Source organism: Amblyomma maculatum, chromosome 11 (genome assembly GCF_055883805.1).
Source record: "Amblyomma maculatum isolate TAMU_Amacu chromosome 11, ASM5588380v1, whole genome shotgun sequence".
Classification (NCBI taxonomy): domain Eukaryota; kingdom Metazoa; phylum Arthropoda; class Arachnida; order Ixodida; family Ixodidae; genus Amblyomma; species Amblyomma maculatum.
Window position 1 is genome coordinate 45,282,074 of NC_139354.1, and position 16,581 is coordinate 45,298,654.

A 16,581-nucleotide genomic window follows, 5' to 3' on the forward strand; every position below is an offset into this window, starting at 1 on the left:
AATGTATTCTAATGCAAGAAACCCACATAGAGGTGGTCCTTATGAGTATCCAAGTCAAATTGGAAAGCTTTGCATGGAGCGTATACCGTATTTACTCACATAATGCTCACACGTTTTTCGCGGAAAATTGATGCCAAGTTGGGGGGTGCGATAATTATGCGGGGAGAATTTTCGAGCAAGTTTTGAAGCGCTAAAAGCAAATTTAAATAGGTGCGAATCGGGGTTCTTAGGTCAGCTATGTAAATATATCCAAAACATTACTTTCAAGCAGAACTTACCTTTGTTATAAAAGTACAGGGTCGCCAAAAGCACAAATTGCTAAAGCACTTTATTTACCGCATTCAGCCTCATCATCACTCCCCGCGTACCGTGGTATAATGCTCACAGCAGACCTGACTTGATCTCAGTCCGTATCGACACTGCAATCGCTGTCTCCAGTAGCGCACCACGCAGAACTCGTTGACACTGAAGTACCTGCTGGCAGCGCGGTTGCTATGCTGTAGCCCATACTCGAAAGCTTAAAAGCAGCTGTATAACATGCGTACCACCTCACCACCATGCGGCACCAAGAACACGGTAGACGGTGGAACAAAGCAAGTAATACTGACGGAACAATGACGAGACGCGGACACCTTGCAAAATGGCGATGACTACAAGCATCATAAAGGTAAAAAAAAAAGAGAAAAAGACGAGCATAACCAATAATGATGATCTACCCGAGCATGCTATCGCTGCCTGGTAGCGCTAGCACACAACGAGGCCAGCTAGGTTCAGTAGCGCTCCAAAGATGGCGCTAGTTACTACTAGCAGACGATTCTTACGGTGGTAATATTGGTGGTGCGATGATTATGCGAGGAAAAAAAAAATCAAATTTTTGACACCCAATGTTGGGGGTGCAAGCATTACGCGAGTGCGAGCATTATGTGAGTAAATATGGTAACTTAGAAATAATTTTTAAAACATGCTCCTGGTGATCGCAAATCCCAAATCCCACATTGGATAGGCTGGAGTCTAAGACTAAGACACACACAATTGTTCAGCACCTGCCGAAAGCCGCCAATGTTCCCTAAAGCTAAAGAGACTGAGAACGTTTCCTGGTGTAAGCCTTGTAAATGGATATAAAGAGAGACCGGCCTTCACTCAATCTGAGAGAAGTTGGGAGCGCCCCTGCAAATCGTAAAACCGAGCAAAGTGGATAGGATGGGCAGGTTGCCCACTACAATGCGAAGGTAATAAATGTGGTACCCACCTTCTCGCCCTTGTCACTGCGCCTTTTTCGCTCTTTGGGCTTGTCCGAGGTGCCGTCCTCTAGCTGCTTCCTCTCCTCTTGACGCTGCCGGACTGAGTCCATGTACAGAGAGGGACAGAGTGAAATCAGTCAGCGTACCAACAGGTGTGGTGCAAACGCAACAATTGTCGGATGCATACGTTGTTCCTCACTAGTGCAACCATCTCATTCCTTCACTTGTTAGCACGTGCAACTGCACGACCAGCGACATACCACAGATATGCATGTTTCTTCACGTTACCTCCTTAAGGTCCATAACAGGGAGCTAGCTCACTAACTAAACTGGGAAAAAATTCCGCCATTTTTGATTACACTGGAGCTTTCATTTACATGCAGCTTCCCCACGAAGACTTGGAAGGATGATCCATGCAGAATGAAAACCAAAATAACAAACAACTGTAGGTGAAATCACCGCGAAAATGTTTATACGGTAAATCCCCGTCATTTGAAATCCTACGCAGAGCACTGAGAGTGCAGCCACGGCAGAAGGTGTCACTATCTACACCGCAGTGCATACAGCGTTGCTCTGAGCGAGTTGCGGACTTGCCACCAAGAAAGACGGGGCTGGAGGAGAGAGCGTGTACTGAAGCACCTGCTTTCTTGCGCATGTTCTCACACTTTTGTCTGCCACCATTAATCCCAGAAAATGGACTCCTCGCTTGCATCACCGGCATCCTCCACCGTCCGCGCTCCATATTCACAAGAGCCATCAGCTCCGTAATTGTGCGGTGGCGTGAATTCAAGTGCATTGTATGTCTCGCGTTATGCCCTGTTAACTTTTGCTGCTACTAAATATATCCGGTAACTTAGCCCCAGCTAAATATATTAAGGTCAACCGTTGCAACGCCTTTATTACGTACAGTCCTCAAACACACGCGCACTTTAATGGGGGTGACATCAGGAAATTGAGAAAAATGCATAACGTTCTCACAAAGACAGGGATTTATTCGCGAAGTAAGAGGGCAGAGACACAGAGCCAAGGGCTCTTCTACTGCAAGTCCCAGCTAGAAAGGGAACGCGAGGGTCCCTAACTTTTTCATCTTTTGGGCGCCACCTGAAACCACCAGGGGGCAATACTGAAAAATCTGCTACACAGAGGTTCATCAAAGTCAGGTTTAACCATATATGAAGGGGGGATATATTCCGATGAAAAACACAATGCTATACGCAAACTAACTGCACAAACAGCATCTTCAAAGTATCAGTGATCTTGTTAAGCATATGACACAGGAACGGACAAGATAAGAGTGCAGCTAACCTGCATTAACGTGCAAACAGAAACCTGCGCAAGCTGCTCAGAACATTATGACCGCAACGTTCGGTGGTAAGCTATGTATTCCACTCACACTTCCGCTCCAGCTCGGCGTCGTCCAGGAGCAGGGAGACCACCTCCTTGGGCTTGAGCGTGTCGGGCTTGAAGTTGCCCCCACTGATTACCATGCGCTGGATCTGCACGAACAAGGCACGGAGCAGGAAATAAGAAGAAAACTCACTCTTTTGCTACGTCCAGAATACTGTCAATCAAAAATCTTAAATGCCTGGGACGATCTAGGTGTGTACTAATTAAATGATTTGGCAAAGGCTTCATGCCGTGCTCAATGGTGATGTGTGTGAAACATCAACAAAAATGATGTGTTGTGTTTTATGGCACATAGGCCATAAGCCATTATGGCCTATGCACATAGGCCATTATGCGCCAAACTCGGGGTTTATATATCTGTTTGGTGAAAGGAAGCAAGCGATTATTTTAATACACTAGAATATGCTTAGGATGTTGGCACCTTTTAAGAAATTAATGAGAGAAGACAATTTAACCAGTGAATTTTCTCCTAAAAGTAAGTTAGGGTGTAAGGGAATGTAGTTGTCATAAAACTGTGGGAATGAACTTCCTAACTCCATTTGTTGCTTTTGGTGATTTACACCTCTCCAGGGCTGCAGTAAGTGGTTTGTGTTAACGGTAATTTACACTTGTCCGGGGCTGTAGTCAGGACACCCTTCTCCCTTGTAAGGCCTCCTAAGGACTTTTTTTTTTCTTTTTTTGGCATTTTTGCTCAAGAAGGCTGCTGCAGATTTCTTCAGCCTCATCTGGTCCTTTTCGAGGCTCCGATAACATCAATGTTATTTGGAGGCTGATAAAGATCTTTGTACACACCCTAGATAATACTGACAATAGCAGCTTCAGAGGCTGCTGCAGTGCCCTCGCAAACCTCAACCACTTTTCTTAGGCGGGCTTGAAGCATTTTTGTGGTGGAGAGCTCTGTGTGACAGGTTCATTCCGGCAGCAAAGAAATCAGAGAGGGCCGTAACATCTTTTCCGATGGTCTGGATATTTCTCATGGCCCTCCTGGTCACCCCAAGGGGTGTGATCTTGGCAGGTCCTTTTAGCCCTCGGCGAGGAAAAACACGCCATACGATAGTCGCACGCTGAGCACATCGCCTTCAGTTTCGCTGCTAGACCGTACTGCTTGTCGGACTTGTTCGGGCAATGCGGCAGGCGACACTAGCTGCGGTTTCGAACAATCCTCATCCGGCATGGTCAAACAATGGGCAGGTGATGCTCGCTGTGGCTGCGAGTCGTCTTCATCCGGCACGGTCGAACGCACCGTATTTACAAGATTGTAGGCCGATCGATCTCTTTCTTAAAATTCGAAAGTCCAGTGGGGCGGTCGACTTACAATCTAAACCAAAGCATGGCACTGTTAACAAGAGCAAGGCAAAAACCATATCAGGAAGGCTACGGCGAATTCGTAAGAATTTTTTTTTTTTTTTTTAGCTTTCACTCCGAAGTACAAACTGCACCTGCGGAAGTGTCGATAGTCTACAGAAGAGCCGCTATTGAAATCGCGGCGCCGCTCGCTTTTCGCACATCAGTCGGGTTGGGTCACGTGACACAGCGGCACTTCCAGGGAGTGTCGATAGTTGATGGAAGAGCTGACACCAATCATTCGTTGAGTTTGCGTTTGACGTTACGACCGGCCGCATGCTTCATCGTGAGCTCCCCAGTCGAAAAACCAGTCAGCGCTTGCTCCCCACAGCGTTCACGGAGGCAACTATCATTTATGCCGCAGGAAGAACTGCGCTGTGAGCCGCAAGTTCGAAGCTTCTAAGCGACGGGGGGGGGGGGGGGGGGGGGGGTCGACTTACAATACTGTAAATATGATACCGACGTCAACTGCGCTTCGCGTTGAGTGGGTGACGCTTCCTCCTCCAGAACACATAATGAGTCATTGTCTTCAAACGCGCATCTCCCGGCATCGCTACTTCGTGCTCACAAAGTATGCAACGTCAGGTCAGTTCAGTCGTTCAGTCGTGTCCGATTCTTCGTGACCCTATGGACCATATCACGCCACGCTTTCCGGTCTTTCACTATCTTGCTAACATCACATAACTTCATCTGCAGCGCCTCGAGGATGCCATCTAACCATCGCGTTCGCTGCCTACCCCTTCTCCGGTGACCCTCAACCTTTCTCAACATCAAATCTTTCTCCAGCGACTCCTCTCTTCTCATCAGATGACCAAAGTAGCAGAGCTTTAACTTCAGAATTTGACCCTCCAATGAGCAGTCAGGGTTTATGGTCGACAATATCAACTTATTTGATCTTCTGGCAGTCCAAGGAACTCTCAAGAGTCTCCGCCAGCACCACAATTCGAACGGGTCAATTATTCGGCGGTCAGCCTTCTTCACAGTCCAACTCTCGCATCCATACATCACAACTGGAAAGACCAAAGCACGAGTTATACGGCACTTGGTGGGCAGACTAATGTCTCTGCTCTTTACTAGGTGGTCAAGGCTAGCCATGGCTCTCTTTCCCAGAAGCAGGCGTCTCCCAATTTCATGGCTGCAGTCTCCTTCCGGGGTAATCTTGGAGCCCAAGAAGAGAAAATCTGTCACAGCTTCCACTTCTTGTCCCTTGATGCTCCAGGACTTGATAGGGCAAGATGAAACTAAAATGATCTCAAGAAACTTTGCTAAGCGAGCGCTGCGCGCGAAACGAGAATCATAACAGCGAGTGCAAAAAAAAAAAAAAAAAAAAAATTGCACGCCGGTCAGGTTGGTTAATGGGAGGCCTGGGATGGGGAGGCTCGCTACGCGCGCAGTGGCTCCGCCCAATCAGTGGCACAGAAAAGGCCTTCAAAAAATTGACGAGGGTGGTCGCTATCCTTGACTGATACCATTTTGAGATGCCGTAAAATACGCACAAAGAAACAAGCTTCAAAACGAGCCCAAGATGGAGGCGATTGGACAGGTGGCTCGCCCGCGAAATGCGCGGCAAGCTTGAAAAAATTTGGCGCGTTCTGGGGCATTTCAATTTTACCATATTTCTTGATTGAATTCAGTACAATTAATTTGAAAATGTGTTTTTCCCAAAGCCGAATTTTTTGCCCCTTTTTGGCCGTTCAAGACCTGCGTTCCCCCTTAAATTAGGTCAGTACCATGCATCAAATACACGGCGTTCCGTAGGGCGTTCCAGGGCAGTTCTTTACGAATTCCGAAAAATGCTCAGACGAACTGTGTTATCGTAAAACGAAGAACATCACAAGTTGCCTTGCGGTCGGTGTTTGAGACTGAATAGTCCAGCAATTCGCGCAGGAGAATTTTTCACAGATAAATATGGAACGCCTCGTACGTAAACATGCTCTGTGCCAAGTGAGGTGGGAGGACAACTGCACAGACACGGGGCCACACGACATTAGGTCTACATGCTGTTGGCTGCATGAAATGAATGCAGTGCCAAACCCCTCTCCCACTGTCCTTCGAAGCAGAATGGTGTGATAGCGTACCTCGCTCTTCTCGCGTGCCCTTTGGAGGATGCGCTCCTCGATGGATCCTTTGCAGAGAAGCCGGTAGACAGTGACTTGCTTGGTCTGACCCAGACGGTGTGCACGGTCCATGGCCTGCTGGTCCACCGTGGGGTTCCAGTCGCTGTCGTAGAAGATTACCTGCACACGGCGTCAGAATAAGCCAAACTGCGGATTCATAGTTTCACATTAACGTGCAAACCACCCGAAACAGCCTTCAATCCACATGATTTTACACTGCCAGAGCCGCAATAGAGATTAAAAGGTACCACTCACAGTGTCTGCAGCAGTGAGGTTGATGCCCAAACCGCCAGCGCGGGTGCTCAGAAGGAACACGAAGATGTCCGACCTGCAAAGGCAGGAGGAGTCATCAGTGTCACGAGCCCCACACAGTCGGGAACAAGCTTCATCCTTCTGGCTTTTCCCTAGTGGGGCTACAGCTGCCAGTATCGTGTATGACGTAACTTGAAGACAAGTTTCGTGGTCACCCGAAAAGCAGGTTGTGTTGTGTAATGTGGGAGAGATGCAGGACCACACGTGGCAACTAAAGGGCAGCGCGCTCTGTTGTAACACATGACTTCACATCAACAATGAAAAGAAAGAAAGAAAGAAAAAAAGGAAAGGAAAGGAGAGAGGGAGGAAGGAATGGTGTGGCCATAATCACCTGTTCTGGAAGTCGGCCACCATGTCCCTTCGGTCGGAGATCTTGGAGGAACCGTCCAGCCTCATGTACGTGTGCTTCCGGTGCCACATGTATTCCTGCACACACACACACATAGGGCAACAGTCACGTGAGCCTGTGTTGTCTTTTTGAGAATGCTTTATCCCCCCTCTTTTTCACACGCGCACACGCGCACACGCACACACACACACACACACACACACACACACACACACACACACACACACACACACACACACACACACACACACACACACACACACACACACAAATCTCACTTCAACACGACAGGCAATGAAGCATGCCCTTTGGCACAGAGATCGAGCAGTTCTGAGATCCACACCAGGCACCACAATGTACGAGACTTGATAACCAAACTTTAAGCAAAGTGAAAGCTTGCACGAATTATGCACAGTTCGAATCAATATGGTACTTTAATGTATTTGTTGCTGACAAGAGCAAACTGTCACTCTGAATGGACTGGTTGTAACATTTGGGAGAGATCAAATTAATGACAGCTCCCTACAGCTACACACGGAACTAAGCATAAACGCTAACTGTCGCATATGCCGGTGCTTGGCAGGTAACATTTGCAAATATTTCTTATACATTGTGTTCACACACTCCTAAAAGCCCCGTGTACGCTTTTCTCATGGAATGGTACGTATCCTGAGGCTATCCGTACGAAATGCACAGGATGAATGTTGAGCTGCTTTCAAAAAGACGTTAGAGAGGTCTGCGTGCCTTGGCTTCCCTCACTTCCTGGCTGGAATGCATGGGGAAAAAAAGAGAGAAAAAAAAAGAGAGCGAGCTGCAGATATATGGTCCCATAAAGTATGCCAGTACATGACCAGAAAAATCCCGTACACACTGTTCCACACTCCAGGGTGTCTGGCAGAACTGCGTGTCAAACCCCGCAAATTCCACATGTGAGAAGGATGCTGAAGTTGCTAAGGTCAATGCTACAGTCAGCTCGAGAACTTCTACTCCAGAGGAATCGACACACACGTGTCCCTGACATACAACCTTTGGCAAGCACCAGACTGACCAAGAAGCGTGTCATCTGCACAGACAAAGGAGGACTGACCTCCAGTAGGTCGATCATGCGCGTCATCTGTGAGTAGATGAGCACACGGTGACCTTCGGCCTTGAGCTTCCTCAACAACTGGTCCAACACCTGCAGCTTCCCAGAGTCGGTCACCAGGGTCTCCTTGTCTGCACACAATTTATTACAACGAAGTTCAGCGAGAGGACGCCATGGACCATCTGAAATTGACTACCCCTGCGGTGATCAAGGATGATATCTGTTTTGGTTTGGTTCGGTTTGTGCAGTTTAACGTCCCAAAGCGACCCAGGTTATGCGAGAGAGGCCGCAGTGGAGGGTTCAGGAAATTTCAACTTTGCGTGCACACACATTGCACAGCACACAGTTGCCTAGCTTTTCGCCTTGATATCTAGTTCCAAAGTACCTGCCCATTAAATATTCTCCGTTAGGCCCCATTGCAGTGGCTCGGTGGTTAGGGCACTCCTGACCGCCAAACACAAAGACACGGTATGAAATCCTGGCTGCGGTGACCACTTTTCCAGGGAGGGAAAAAGACCTATGCACTCTGAGATATCAGAGCACGCCAAGAACCCCAGGCAGCCAAAATTTCCGGAGCCCTCCTTTACGGCGTCTCTCACAGCCTGTGCGATGGCAATGCACCTTAAAAGACCCCCGGGTGGCCGAAATTACTCCGGAGCCATCCACTATGGCATCCTTCATAGGCAGAGTCCCTTTGGGATGTCAAGCCTTACAAACAAATCAATCATGCACCTATCTTTGATTTTGCTGCATTTAGGAAGGTCATGTATATCAGCCCTGAACGATACTTCAATGAGGAGTCCGTGGGGCATTTCAAACAAGTTAAAAAAAGTTGCACAATATTCTACAACACATAAAACTCTGCAAAAGCTGCAGCTATTCTCCTGCTTGTCTTTTTGCTCATGCCTAGAGCTATTTCTCCAAGGTCTCCTACAGTCTTTGCAGTAATCATGGCTACCACAGTTACAGTAAAAGGCGCACAGATGTGTGGTACCTAGCACTGGACACGACCAATTACGGAAAAACGTCACGTGCCCCAACGAAGACAGTCCGTGCTCTGAAGCTACTGAGGAGGGCTCCGTATAGCAATTGCTTTTGCTAGCAAAACAGTTTCCTTCTCCTACATTATTCCGCAAACTTTGCGCTAGCTGAACAAGGTGAGGACACTAAATCAACAGCAACGGGAAGCAGAAGTGTTGCAAAGCTTGTGAGCCAACGACAAGTGAACGCCTCACCTGGTATGGATATGTGCGACCACCCATGGAGAGGTCGGGCCGATCCTATGCCCCCTTCGGGTGGGTCTCGAGGTTCGAACCCCAATGGCGGAAGCTCCGGGCTCGTCAACCCCGTGCGCCACCACCGCTGGGCGTCGGCACTCCCACAGGCCTGCACGCTCCGCCACCACCAGAGGGCGCGGTTGGACAGGCACTCGAGGTGCCAGGGCTCGGCTGTCACCTGTGTGGCCAAGGAATGACAACAACGACACAAGCATGGTTTACCAAGCGGCAACAAAGCAGGATTCACGGTGGAATCATCATGAAAGTGAAAACAGCGGCATTTCACCGTCAGCAAAGGCGGCCGTATTTCAGTAAGGGTACAGAATGCGATAACTTCACCGCAAGATGAACCCTTATCAATTCAACCTACAAGTTTATTTTTAACACTTACTTCGATCTGTCAACATGGCTTGTATCAAAAAGTGTGCCCGTAATTCAATTTCAGTGTACATTAGCAACCTCACAGGGATGAAATTGATCTGGAGCCCTCCATGACAGCAGGCACTCCTCTGGCAAGTGTACAGATGATAACCAACTGCAACCACCAAAACTGATGACCACATCTTTTGTCAATGTTACACCTCAAAGAGCGATTCTAAGCTGACAAATATCATTCAAAACCAGACAGAAGACAGAAACACCGTTCACAGCCAAAACCGCCGCCTCAATGCTCCGAGAACTACTTAGTTAGGTCAAGTACCGTTGAACCTCAATATAACGAACCTCAATGTAATGAAATTCACGATGCTGCCTCAATGTTCCGAGAACTACTTAGTTACGGTCAAGTACAGTTGAACCTCGATATAACGAACCTCAATGTAGTGAAATTTACGATGCAATTAATTTTTTTAAATTTCCCGATCTCTGCCCAATTGAAAACCATGTGTTTTTTTTTCACGACTTAACGAAGAAATTTTATGCTGCACTTTCAATTTAACGAAGTCCTCGCACATCGCAGCCACCTTAATTGACAATGACATGAGAACTTTAGCCGAGACACACAGTTTGCAATTCCCCAACATCGACGTCAGTTCGAGGGGAGGGCTCAATAGGCAAGAAGTTGACTTTTTCCTATGACAATCGTCTATCCTTCCGCCCATCAGTCAAAGAAAGCATGCAGTCAGCCACGATCATGATACGGGCTGTTAGCATTGTTCGCTTTCTACACACGCTCCAATGATTTTATGGCAGCGGACGGCGCCCACCCCAATCACTGTGTGATAAAGGGAAGGTAAGGCCCATACTAGGAAGGCACTGAGAAACTGCACCAGCCGAGCAAGCCACCACCCGCACTCCTGTCTAAGCCGATGGAACATTGTTTTAGGACATTCGTTACCTGCCGCGGTGGCTTGGTGCTTAAGACGCTCGGCTACTGAACCGAAGTCTCTGGGTTTGAACCCAACTTAGCAACCATGTTTTGATGGAGGTAAAACGGAGGGGCTTCGGTATGCTGTGCGATGTCAGTGCACCTTAAAGATCCCCGCGTGGTCGAAATTATCCCAGAGCCCTCCCCTACGGCATCTCTCTTTTTCTCTTCTTTCATTTAACCCTCCTCCCTTTCCTTAGGTGCAATACAGGTGTCCGCAGAGAAGTGCAACATGAGTGCCCATCTGATCACTGCGTAAGCTCACCCGTGGTGCCAGGCAGGACACCAAAAACCGGGGCACGTCGGCAGGCATGCACTCTCGAACCTGCACCGGCCGTTGCCGGTGTGGGAACTCCGGCAGTGGTGGAGGACTTGCTGGTGGCGGGTGCGATGGCTTCTGGAACGACACACACAAAAGAGGTCTCACTTCCGCTGAAAGAAGAGCTTCTTATTTCTGCTGCTTTTGTTCCCTCTGCAAAAAGGACAAAAGAAAGAACAAAGAACAGCAGACGACACTGTGCGCTTTGCACACTGCTAAAAATCAGCCGTCCACAGACTCACCATTGCAGCTGACATCAAAATGGTGAGAGAGAGCCGACTCCGCCTCATCCCATTACGTTCTTTGGCAGCGAACTAAAGTTGTATAAGTATACATTCAATGGACCTAAAATAGTGCATAATGCTACGACGTTCGATATACATACAAGAAGTGGAAAACATTTTGCAAAAGCTCATTTGGTACGCGAAAAAAAAAGTAACAATTTACTTTATGCTACATTATGAGAGAATCTCGAGAGATCCGTGCTGAGAGAGCTGAGTGAGTGAGAAAGTCACTGGGGCGACTGAAGAGGCCAAGGGCTCCTTGGAAGCCATCTTGTTCTTAAGAAGTTACTTCAGCCAACCAAACCGACTCAGCCACTTTTTGCGACTTCCTATGGCTACACAGGGAGGACCATCTGCCATTCAATGAACGACGTAGCCAAGCCTGTGGAATTCATTCCAGAAAATTCACATCAAAGCATGCAGATTACCTGCCAAATAGGCCGGTGGCAGCAATTGCATGTATACTGCACTTTGATATTTTTTAATAGTTCACAAAACTTTTCTAGGAACAGTGCATGTCTTCTTGTCCCTCCCCGACTGCCTAACATGCACATAAACATGAGCTTGAAGATGTATTGAAGATGAAAATGAATTTTCCACTAAGGAAAAAGAAAAGTCAATACCAGTCGCTAACCGTAGGTAGGCTGCAATACGATTAGCCCAAAATGAAGTGTAAAAGAAAGGCAGAGGGCTTATGACCTTGAGCAACCAGGAAATATCACTAAGGGTCAAAGGTTTCTTCCAGCTAGTACCAATAGTACCCACAACCCCACGTGGTCAGAATTTCCGGAGATCTCCACTACAGCATCTCTCATAGCCGGAGTCACTTTGGGACGTTAAACCCCACAAACCAAACCAAACCAAATAAGACACACCTTGGCCTGGGCATCTGCGGCCCCTGAAGTAGGTGTAGCATGAGGCTGTAGCAGAGGCGAACCGGAAGAAGCTCCGGCCTCGACCGTGCTTCCGCCAGCAGGTGTCACCCCATCACCGTGCACGTTGGGCTGCTGGTGATGGTGGTGATGATGGTGGTGGTGGTGGTGGTGATGGTGCGAGTGGCGCGGGCTGCGGAGCTTGCGTCGCCGCATTTCGCGGTGGGCCGTCGTCTCCGCCATGGCGTGCACGCGGTGGTCAGCGAAACCGTAGCAGCGTCGGTCGGCGGCAAAAACCAGCCGGCTCAATGGGCCACCCTGCGACAAAGACGCCGCGCTCGTCGCCGCGTGACGGCTCACGAGCAGGTCTTGTGGAGATGACAGCCTCTGCTGACCGCTCCTGTTGTCGTACAAGAAAAACGACGACACTGAGGGTGAGCTGCAGTTGACGCACGTTGTCTAGTTTTTACATTTTAATAATAAAAGGAAAACAGGCTGATTCGACAAAAATGAAGCTTTTATAATAACTGGTACTGCAATGTGAAGTTCACTGACTTCCATACCGGTTGTTAAGTGCTAAAATGAACTGTGCTTAGGAGTTGAATCTGTAGGCAGTCTAAGCACCACGGACACGAGAATTAGAGCTGCCCATTTTTTTTTTGTGCACTTTCAAGTCTTTTTAGAATTGTTTTTGAAACGATTTGCTGCCATGAATTGCTACTCTCTTCTGGTCATTGCATCTGCACTGCAAGTACCCAGTTGTCCGTGCCCTATTCTCACCTGGAGGAACTCCTGCCCTTCTCTTCCTCCTGCTCCCTGTGCCAGACGTAGGAGTGGTGCCTTCGCTGCGCCTCCTTCAGCTCCTTCACAACAGCCAGGAACCTGACAGTCGTCGAGAGAAGCACAATGCACGGTCACATTCTGCACACATGACAGAACTCTCCTGCGCATTGTTTCCTGGTACAGAGTCGCAATACGCTGGACAAAAGAATGTGCTACACAGTGACCAAATCTATGGGAGTATAATAAAAGAAACGGCTTAGTGAGACAAAGGTATTCCTTGCTGTGCACATGGTCATCTATTATGGGAATTCAAATATGCCCAGGAAGATTGCAAAAGAAAAAAATTTAAGCACAACTGATTTTTGCTAATACGAATTCAGACACAGAGTGCATTTCAAATACTATGTGGAGCCGTTTTAGCTACACGCTCGCGAGACCAAAGTGTCGGTCAAGATAAAACCGAAATTCAAGTCTGTTAAAAAGATTACGCCGTGAAGAAATGCGCACACCTTTCCAGGAGACCACAGAGCATGATCTTGACGAGCTCCGCAGGCGACAGGCCCACAAACCGGCAGAAGGAGAAACTGCTCGAGGGACGACCGTCCGCTGGAAAGATCGCACGAAACACGCCGGGAAACTTGTTTATCAGTCTCTTGCATCCTGATACGCTCTACACACACGTGATTTTTAAAAAAATATGCGGTGGCATTCACCCAAATCCTCACCTTGCTTGAAAATGGAGTGGTGCACATGGCTGGGGAGGAAAATGTTGGGCCATCGGCTGTGGTGATCGTTCCACCCGCTCAGGATACCTGCACGCCAACCGGGTGGGTGCCAATTACCAACACTAACTGCAAAGTATAGTAAGCATGCTTTCCCGCCCCAGAAGTGCCCACGGCAGCGATGGATGCTGCAGTGGACATAAAACGTTACCGTTTAGGGTTCTTTAACACGTGCTAACATCACTTTGCATAAAGGAGCCCTTCATGGTTTCTGTACACAGAGCTTCACGACTTTAGGTTTGGCTCCCAAATGAGTTAGCCCCCACAGTCCGTACACTAACCACACAGCAGTGTGGTTCTCGTCACCCTCACAATTAGATCCGGTTACATCTGCTGCGATAGTGGGCCTCTCCCAGTGCTCTTCAAAGACCTGTACTTTGTCAGCCGTTACGACCGTATTGCACCAAATTTGCAAAGCTTCGCTTCTCCGTCTGCCCTTTCTTTGTGCAGCTATGTTTTCCTCTCTTTAACATATGCCAACATCACTTTGCATAAGGGAGCCCTTCGAGGTTTCTGTGAATAGATTTTCGTGACTTTAGGTTTGGCTCCCAATTGAGTTAGCCCCCACAGCGCGTACACTAACCACACAGCAGCCAATGCTACCGAGTGTGGTTCTCGTCACCCTCACAATCAGGTCCGGTTATATCTGCTGCGATAGTGGGCCTCTCTCAGTGATCTTCAAAGACCTGTACTTTGTCAGCCGTTACGACCGTATTGCACCAAATTTGCAAAGCTTCGCTTCTCCGTCTGCCCTTTCTTTGTGCAGCTATGTTTTCCTCTCTTTAACATATGCCAACATCACTTTGCATAAGGGAGCCCTTCGAGGTTTCTGCGAACAGATTTTCGTGACTTTAGGTTTGGCTCCCAATTGAGTTAGCCCCCACAGCGCGTACACTAACCACACAGCAGCCAATGCTACCGAGTGTGGTTCTCGTCACCCTCACAATCAGGTCCGGTTATATCTGCTGCGATAGTGGGCCTCTCTCAGTGATCTTCAAAGACCTGTACTTTGTCAGCCGTTACGACCGTATTGCACCAAATTTGCAAAGCTTCGCTTCTCTGTCTGCCCTTTCTTTGTGCAGCTATGTTTTCCTCTCTTAACATATGCCAACATCACTTTGCATAAGGGAGCCCTTCGAGGTTTCTGCGAACAGATTTTCATGACTTTAGGTTTGGCTCCCAATTGAGTTAGGCCCCACAGCGCGTACACTAACCACACAGCAGCCAATGCTACCGAGTGTGGTTCTCGTCACCCTCACAATCAGGTCCGGTCATATCTGCTGTGATAGTGGGCCTCTCCCAGTGATCTTCAATGACCTGTACTTTGTCAGCCGTTACGACCGTATTGCACCAAATTTGCCAAGCTTCGCTTCCCCGTCTGCCCTTTCTTTGTGCAGCTATCTTTTCCTCTGCTTGGTGCTCACTGAGCTGTTCTAACAAAGTATCGTCTGTCTGTTCTCGTCCGATTACGTAACCCGCCATTTTTATGTTTTCGACTAAATGATATGGCTGCCGTTTGTGAAAGAAACCGGGGTGTATCGACGCAGGTTTCTCATGCCCTTTATATTCTGAGGCTGGGCCATAGCGCTATTTGCTTACCAACAGTTGAAATCGCAGGACTGAATTGGAAATAGGGGGAGGGAGAGATTTTATCATAAATAAACGTATCTTTTTCCGGGAAATAAAACCACGGTGAACTGCAAAATCAATTTTTAGCAAGGCAAACGACTAGAAACAGCTTCCCTCAGAGCTCCTCTAACGTTATTATAAGACAGCTCACTGCATAGCTGTGCTTAACCAAATTTTTAACTTTTCCCCTTGCTTTCAAGTTTCACTCGCCCCATAGGCGAGCAGCTCTGGTAGTGGTTCTGTATCATTGACAAAAAGCTCAAATGGGGTACTTAAGCCAATGTGGTTATACTATCACCTTTTCTCAGACATGAGAGCGTTAAATGTAGCGTGATGCAAAATAGAACTTGGAAACGCTTTGAAACCAGCCAATGCTTTTCACCAAAGGTCTAACGTTGCCACTTACTGGAGTCAAAACGACAACTTCACATTAAAATATAAATTAAACACATCGCTTGTTTTCATTACACACCTTATTCCATCAGTAAAGTGAGCAGAAAAGGCAAGATTTGCATATGCACGGAGTTTCAGGTTAGACCGATGCCAAACCACACCAGACTTTTTTTTTTTTTCTGTGCAGGTTCCCATCTTTATACACATGTGAGCTCATTACATAGAACTTCTCAGCTACACTATTGAAGGTTTGAAACAACTTCGACAGCCATTCTTTGGTGAAACCAAACAAGATATAAGGCTAACTTGGATACGTAAAATCATAAAGAAGTTGGCTGCTTCCGAGGGAAGATTTCGCTTTAAAAGATCACGTGAATTGCTGACAGGGAATTGGAAATACTTTGCTGTAGCGGCGTTTACACCGACTGTAAAAATGAAGCTGCGCTCATTGGCGGGGGCGAAGTGACTGACCCTGGGCGAAGAGGAAGCGGGAGAGCTCGAATGCGGATCCCCTCATGTGGAACGGCGAACGGACCTCCCTCCTTTCGAACAGGTCCGGGTGGTTGCAGACCTGGGTGGTAACACAGGGAGAGGAAATCATTTCCCCATAAGCAAACATAACATTAAACACAGCGCAAGTCAGTGCTCGGTTGGACCCGGGCTGGCCAGCCAGGAGAGTGTAGGAGACACACCCACGCTCTTAGCAAGGTGACATGGACTTCGAGTGCGTAGGAGAGGACAATACTGTCACTTTTTTTTAAAGTAAACCCGCGCAGATCGAAGCCAAATTTCTCCCGCTGTTCATTTCACGCTTTGTCCAGCACATGGTAAGTTCTTTATGAAAAAGAGAAAACTTCAAAAAAATGAACCTTCATGCAAGTGTCTGTAAATAGCTCTAATACAGTCGCCGACGCTATATTTCAGGCTCGGCGGGACCTGGGAAATGGTTCGAATAATCAAACGACCTGAAAAACCTGTGAACTTGAAAAAAAAAGTCACATTTCTGCGAAAAATTAGTTTTC

The 16,581-nt window shown here is 47.8% G+C and overlaps 1 protein-coding gene across 2 annotated transcripts in view; it reads right to left on the reverse strand.

Annotated features, from left to right (window-relative positions):
* The window catches only part of Ino80 (chromatin-remodeling ATPase INO80), a 71,269-nt gene that overhangs the window by 25,347 nt on the left and 29,341 nt on the right, over positions 1 to 16,581 (reverse strand). The window contains exons 17-29 of one of the 2 annotated variants that reach the window (XM_084585632.1): positions 16,031 to 16,130; positions 13,481 to 13,567; positions 13,265 to 13,361; positions 12,753 to 12,854; positions 11,976 to 12,372; positions 10,763 to 10,891; positions 9,090 to 9,309; positions 7,858 to 7,985; positions 6,753 to 6,847; positions 6,365 to 6,437; positions 6,071 to 6,229; positions 2,635 to 2,737; positions 1,250 to 1,341 (exon numbers count right to left, since the gene is read on the reverse strand). In XM_084585632.1, coding sequence (XP_084441758.1) covers positions 1,250 to 1,341; positions 2,635 to 2,737; positions 6,071 to 6,229; positions 6,365 to 6,437; positions 6,753 to 6,847; positions 7,858 to 7,985; positions 9,090 to 9,309; positions 10,763 to 10,891; positions 11,976 to 12,372; positions 12,753 to 12,854; positions 13,265 to 13,361; positions 13,481 to 13,567; positions 16,031 to 16,130 — 1,782 coding nt within the window. Of the gene's footprint in view, positions 1 to 1,249; positions 1,342 to 2,634; positions 2,738 to 6,070; positions 6,230 to 6,364; positions 6,438 to 6,752; positions 6,848 to 7,857; positions 7,986 to 9,089; positions 9,310 to 10,762; positions 10,895 to 11,975; positions 12,373 to 12,752; positions 12,855 to 13,264; positions 13,362 to 13,480; positions 13,568 to 16,030; positions 16,131 to 16,581 lie in introns of both variants that reach the window. The other variant, XM_084585631.1, reaches the window with a different exon arrangement.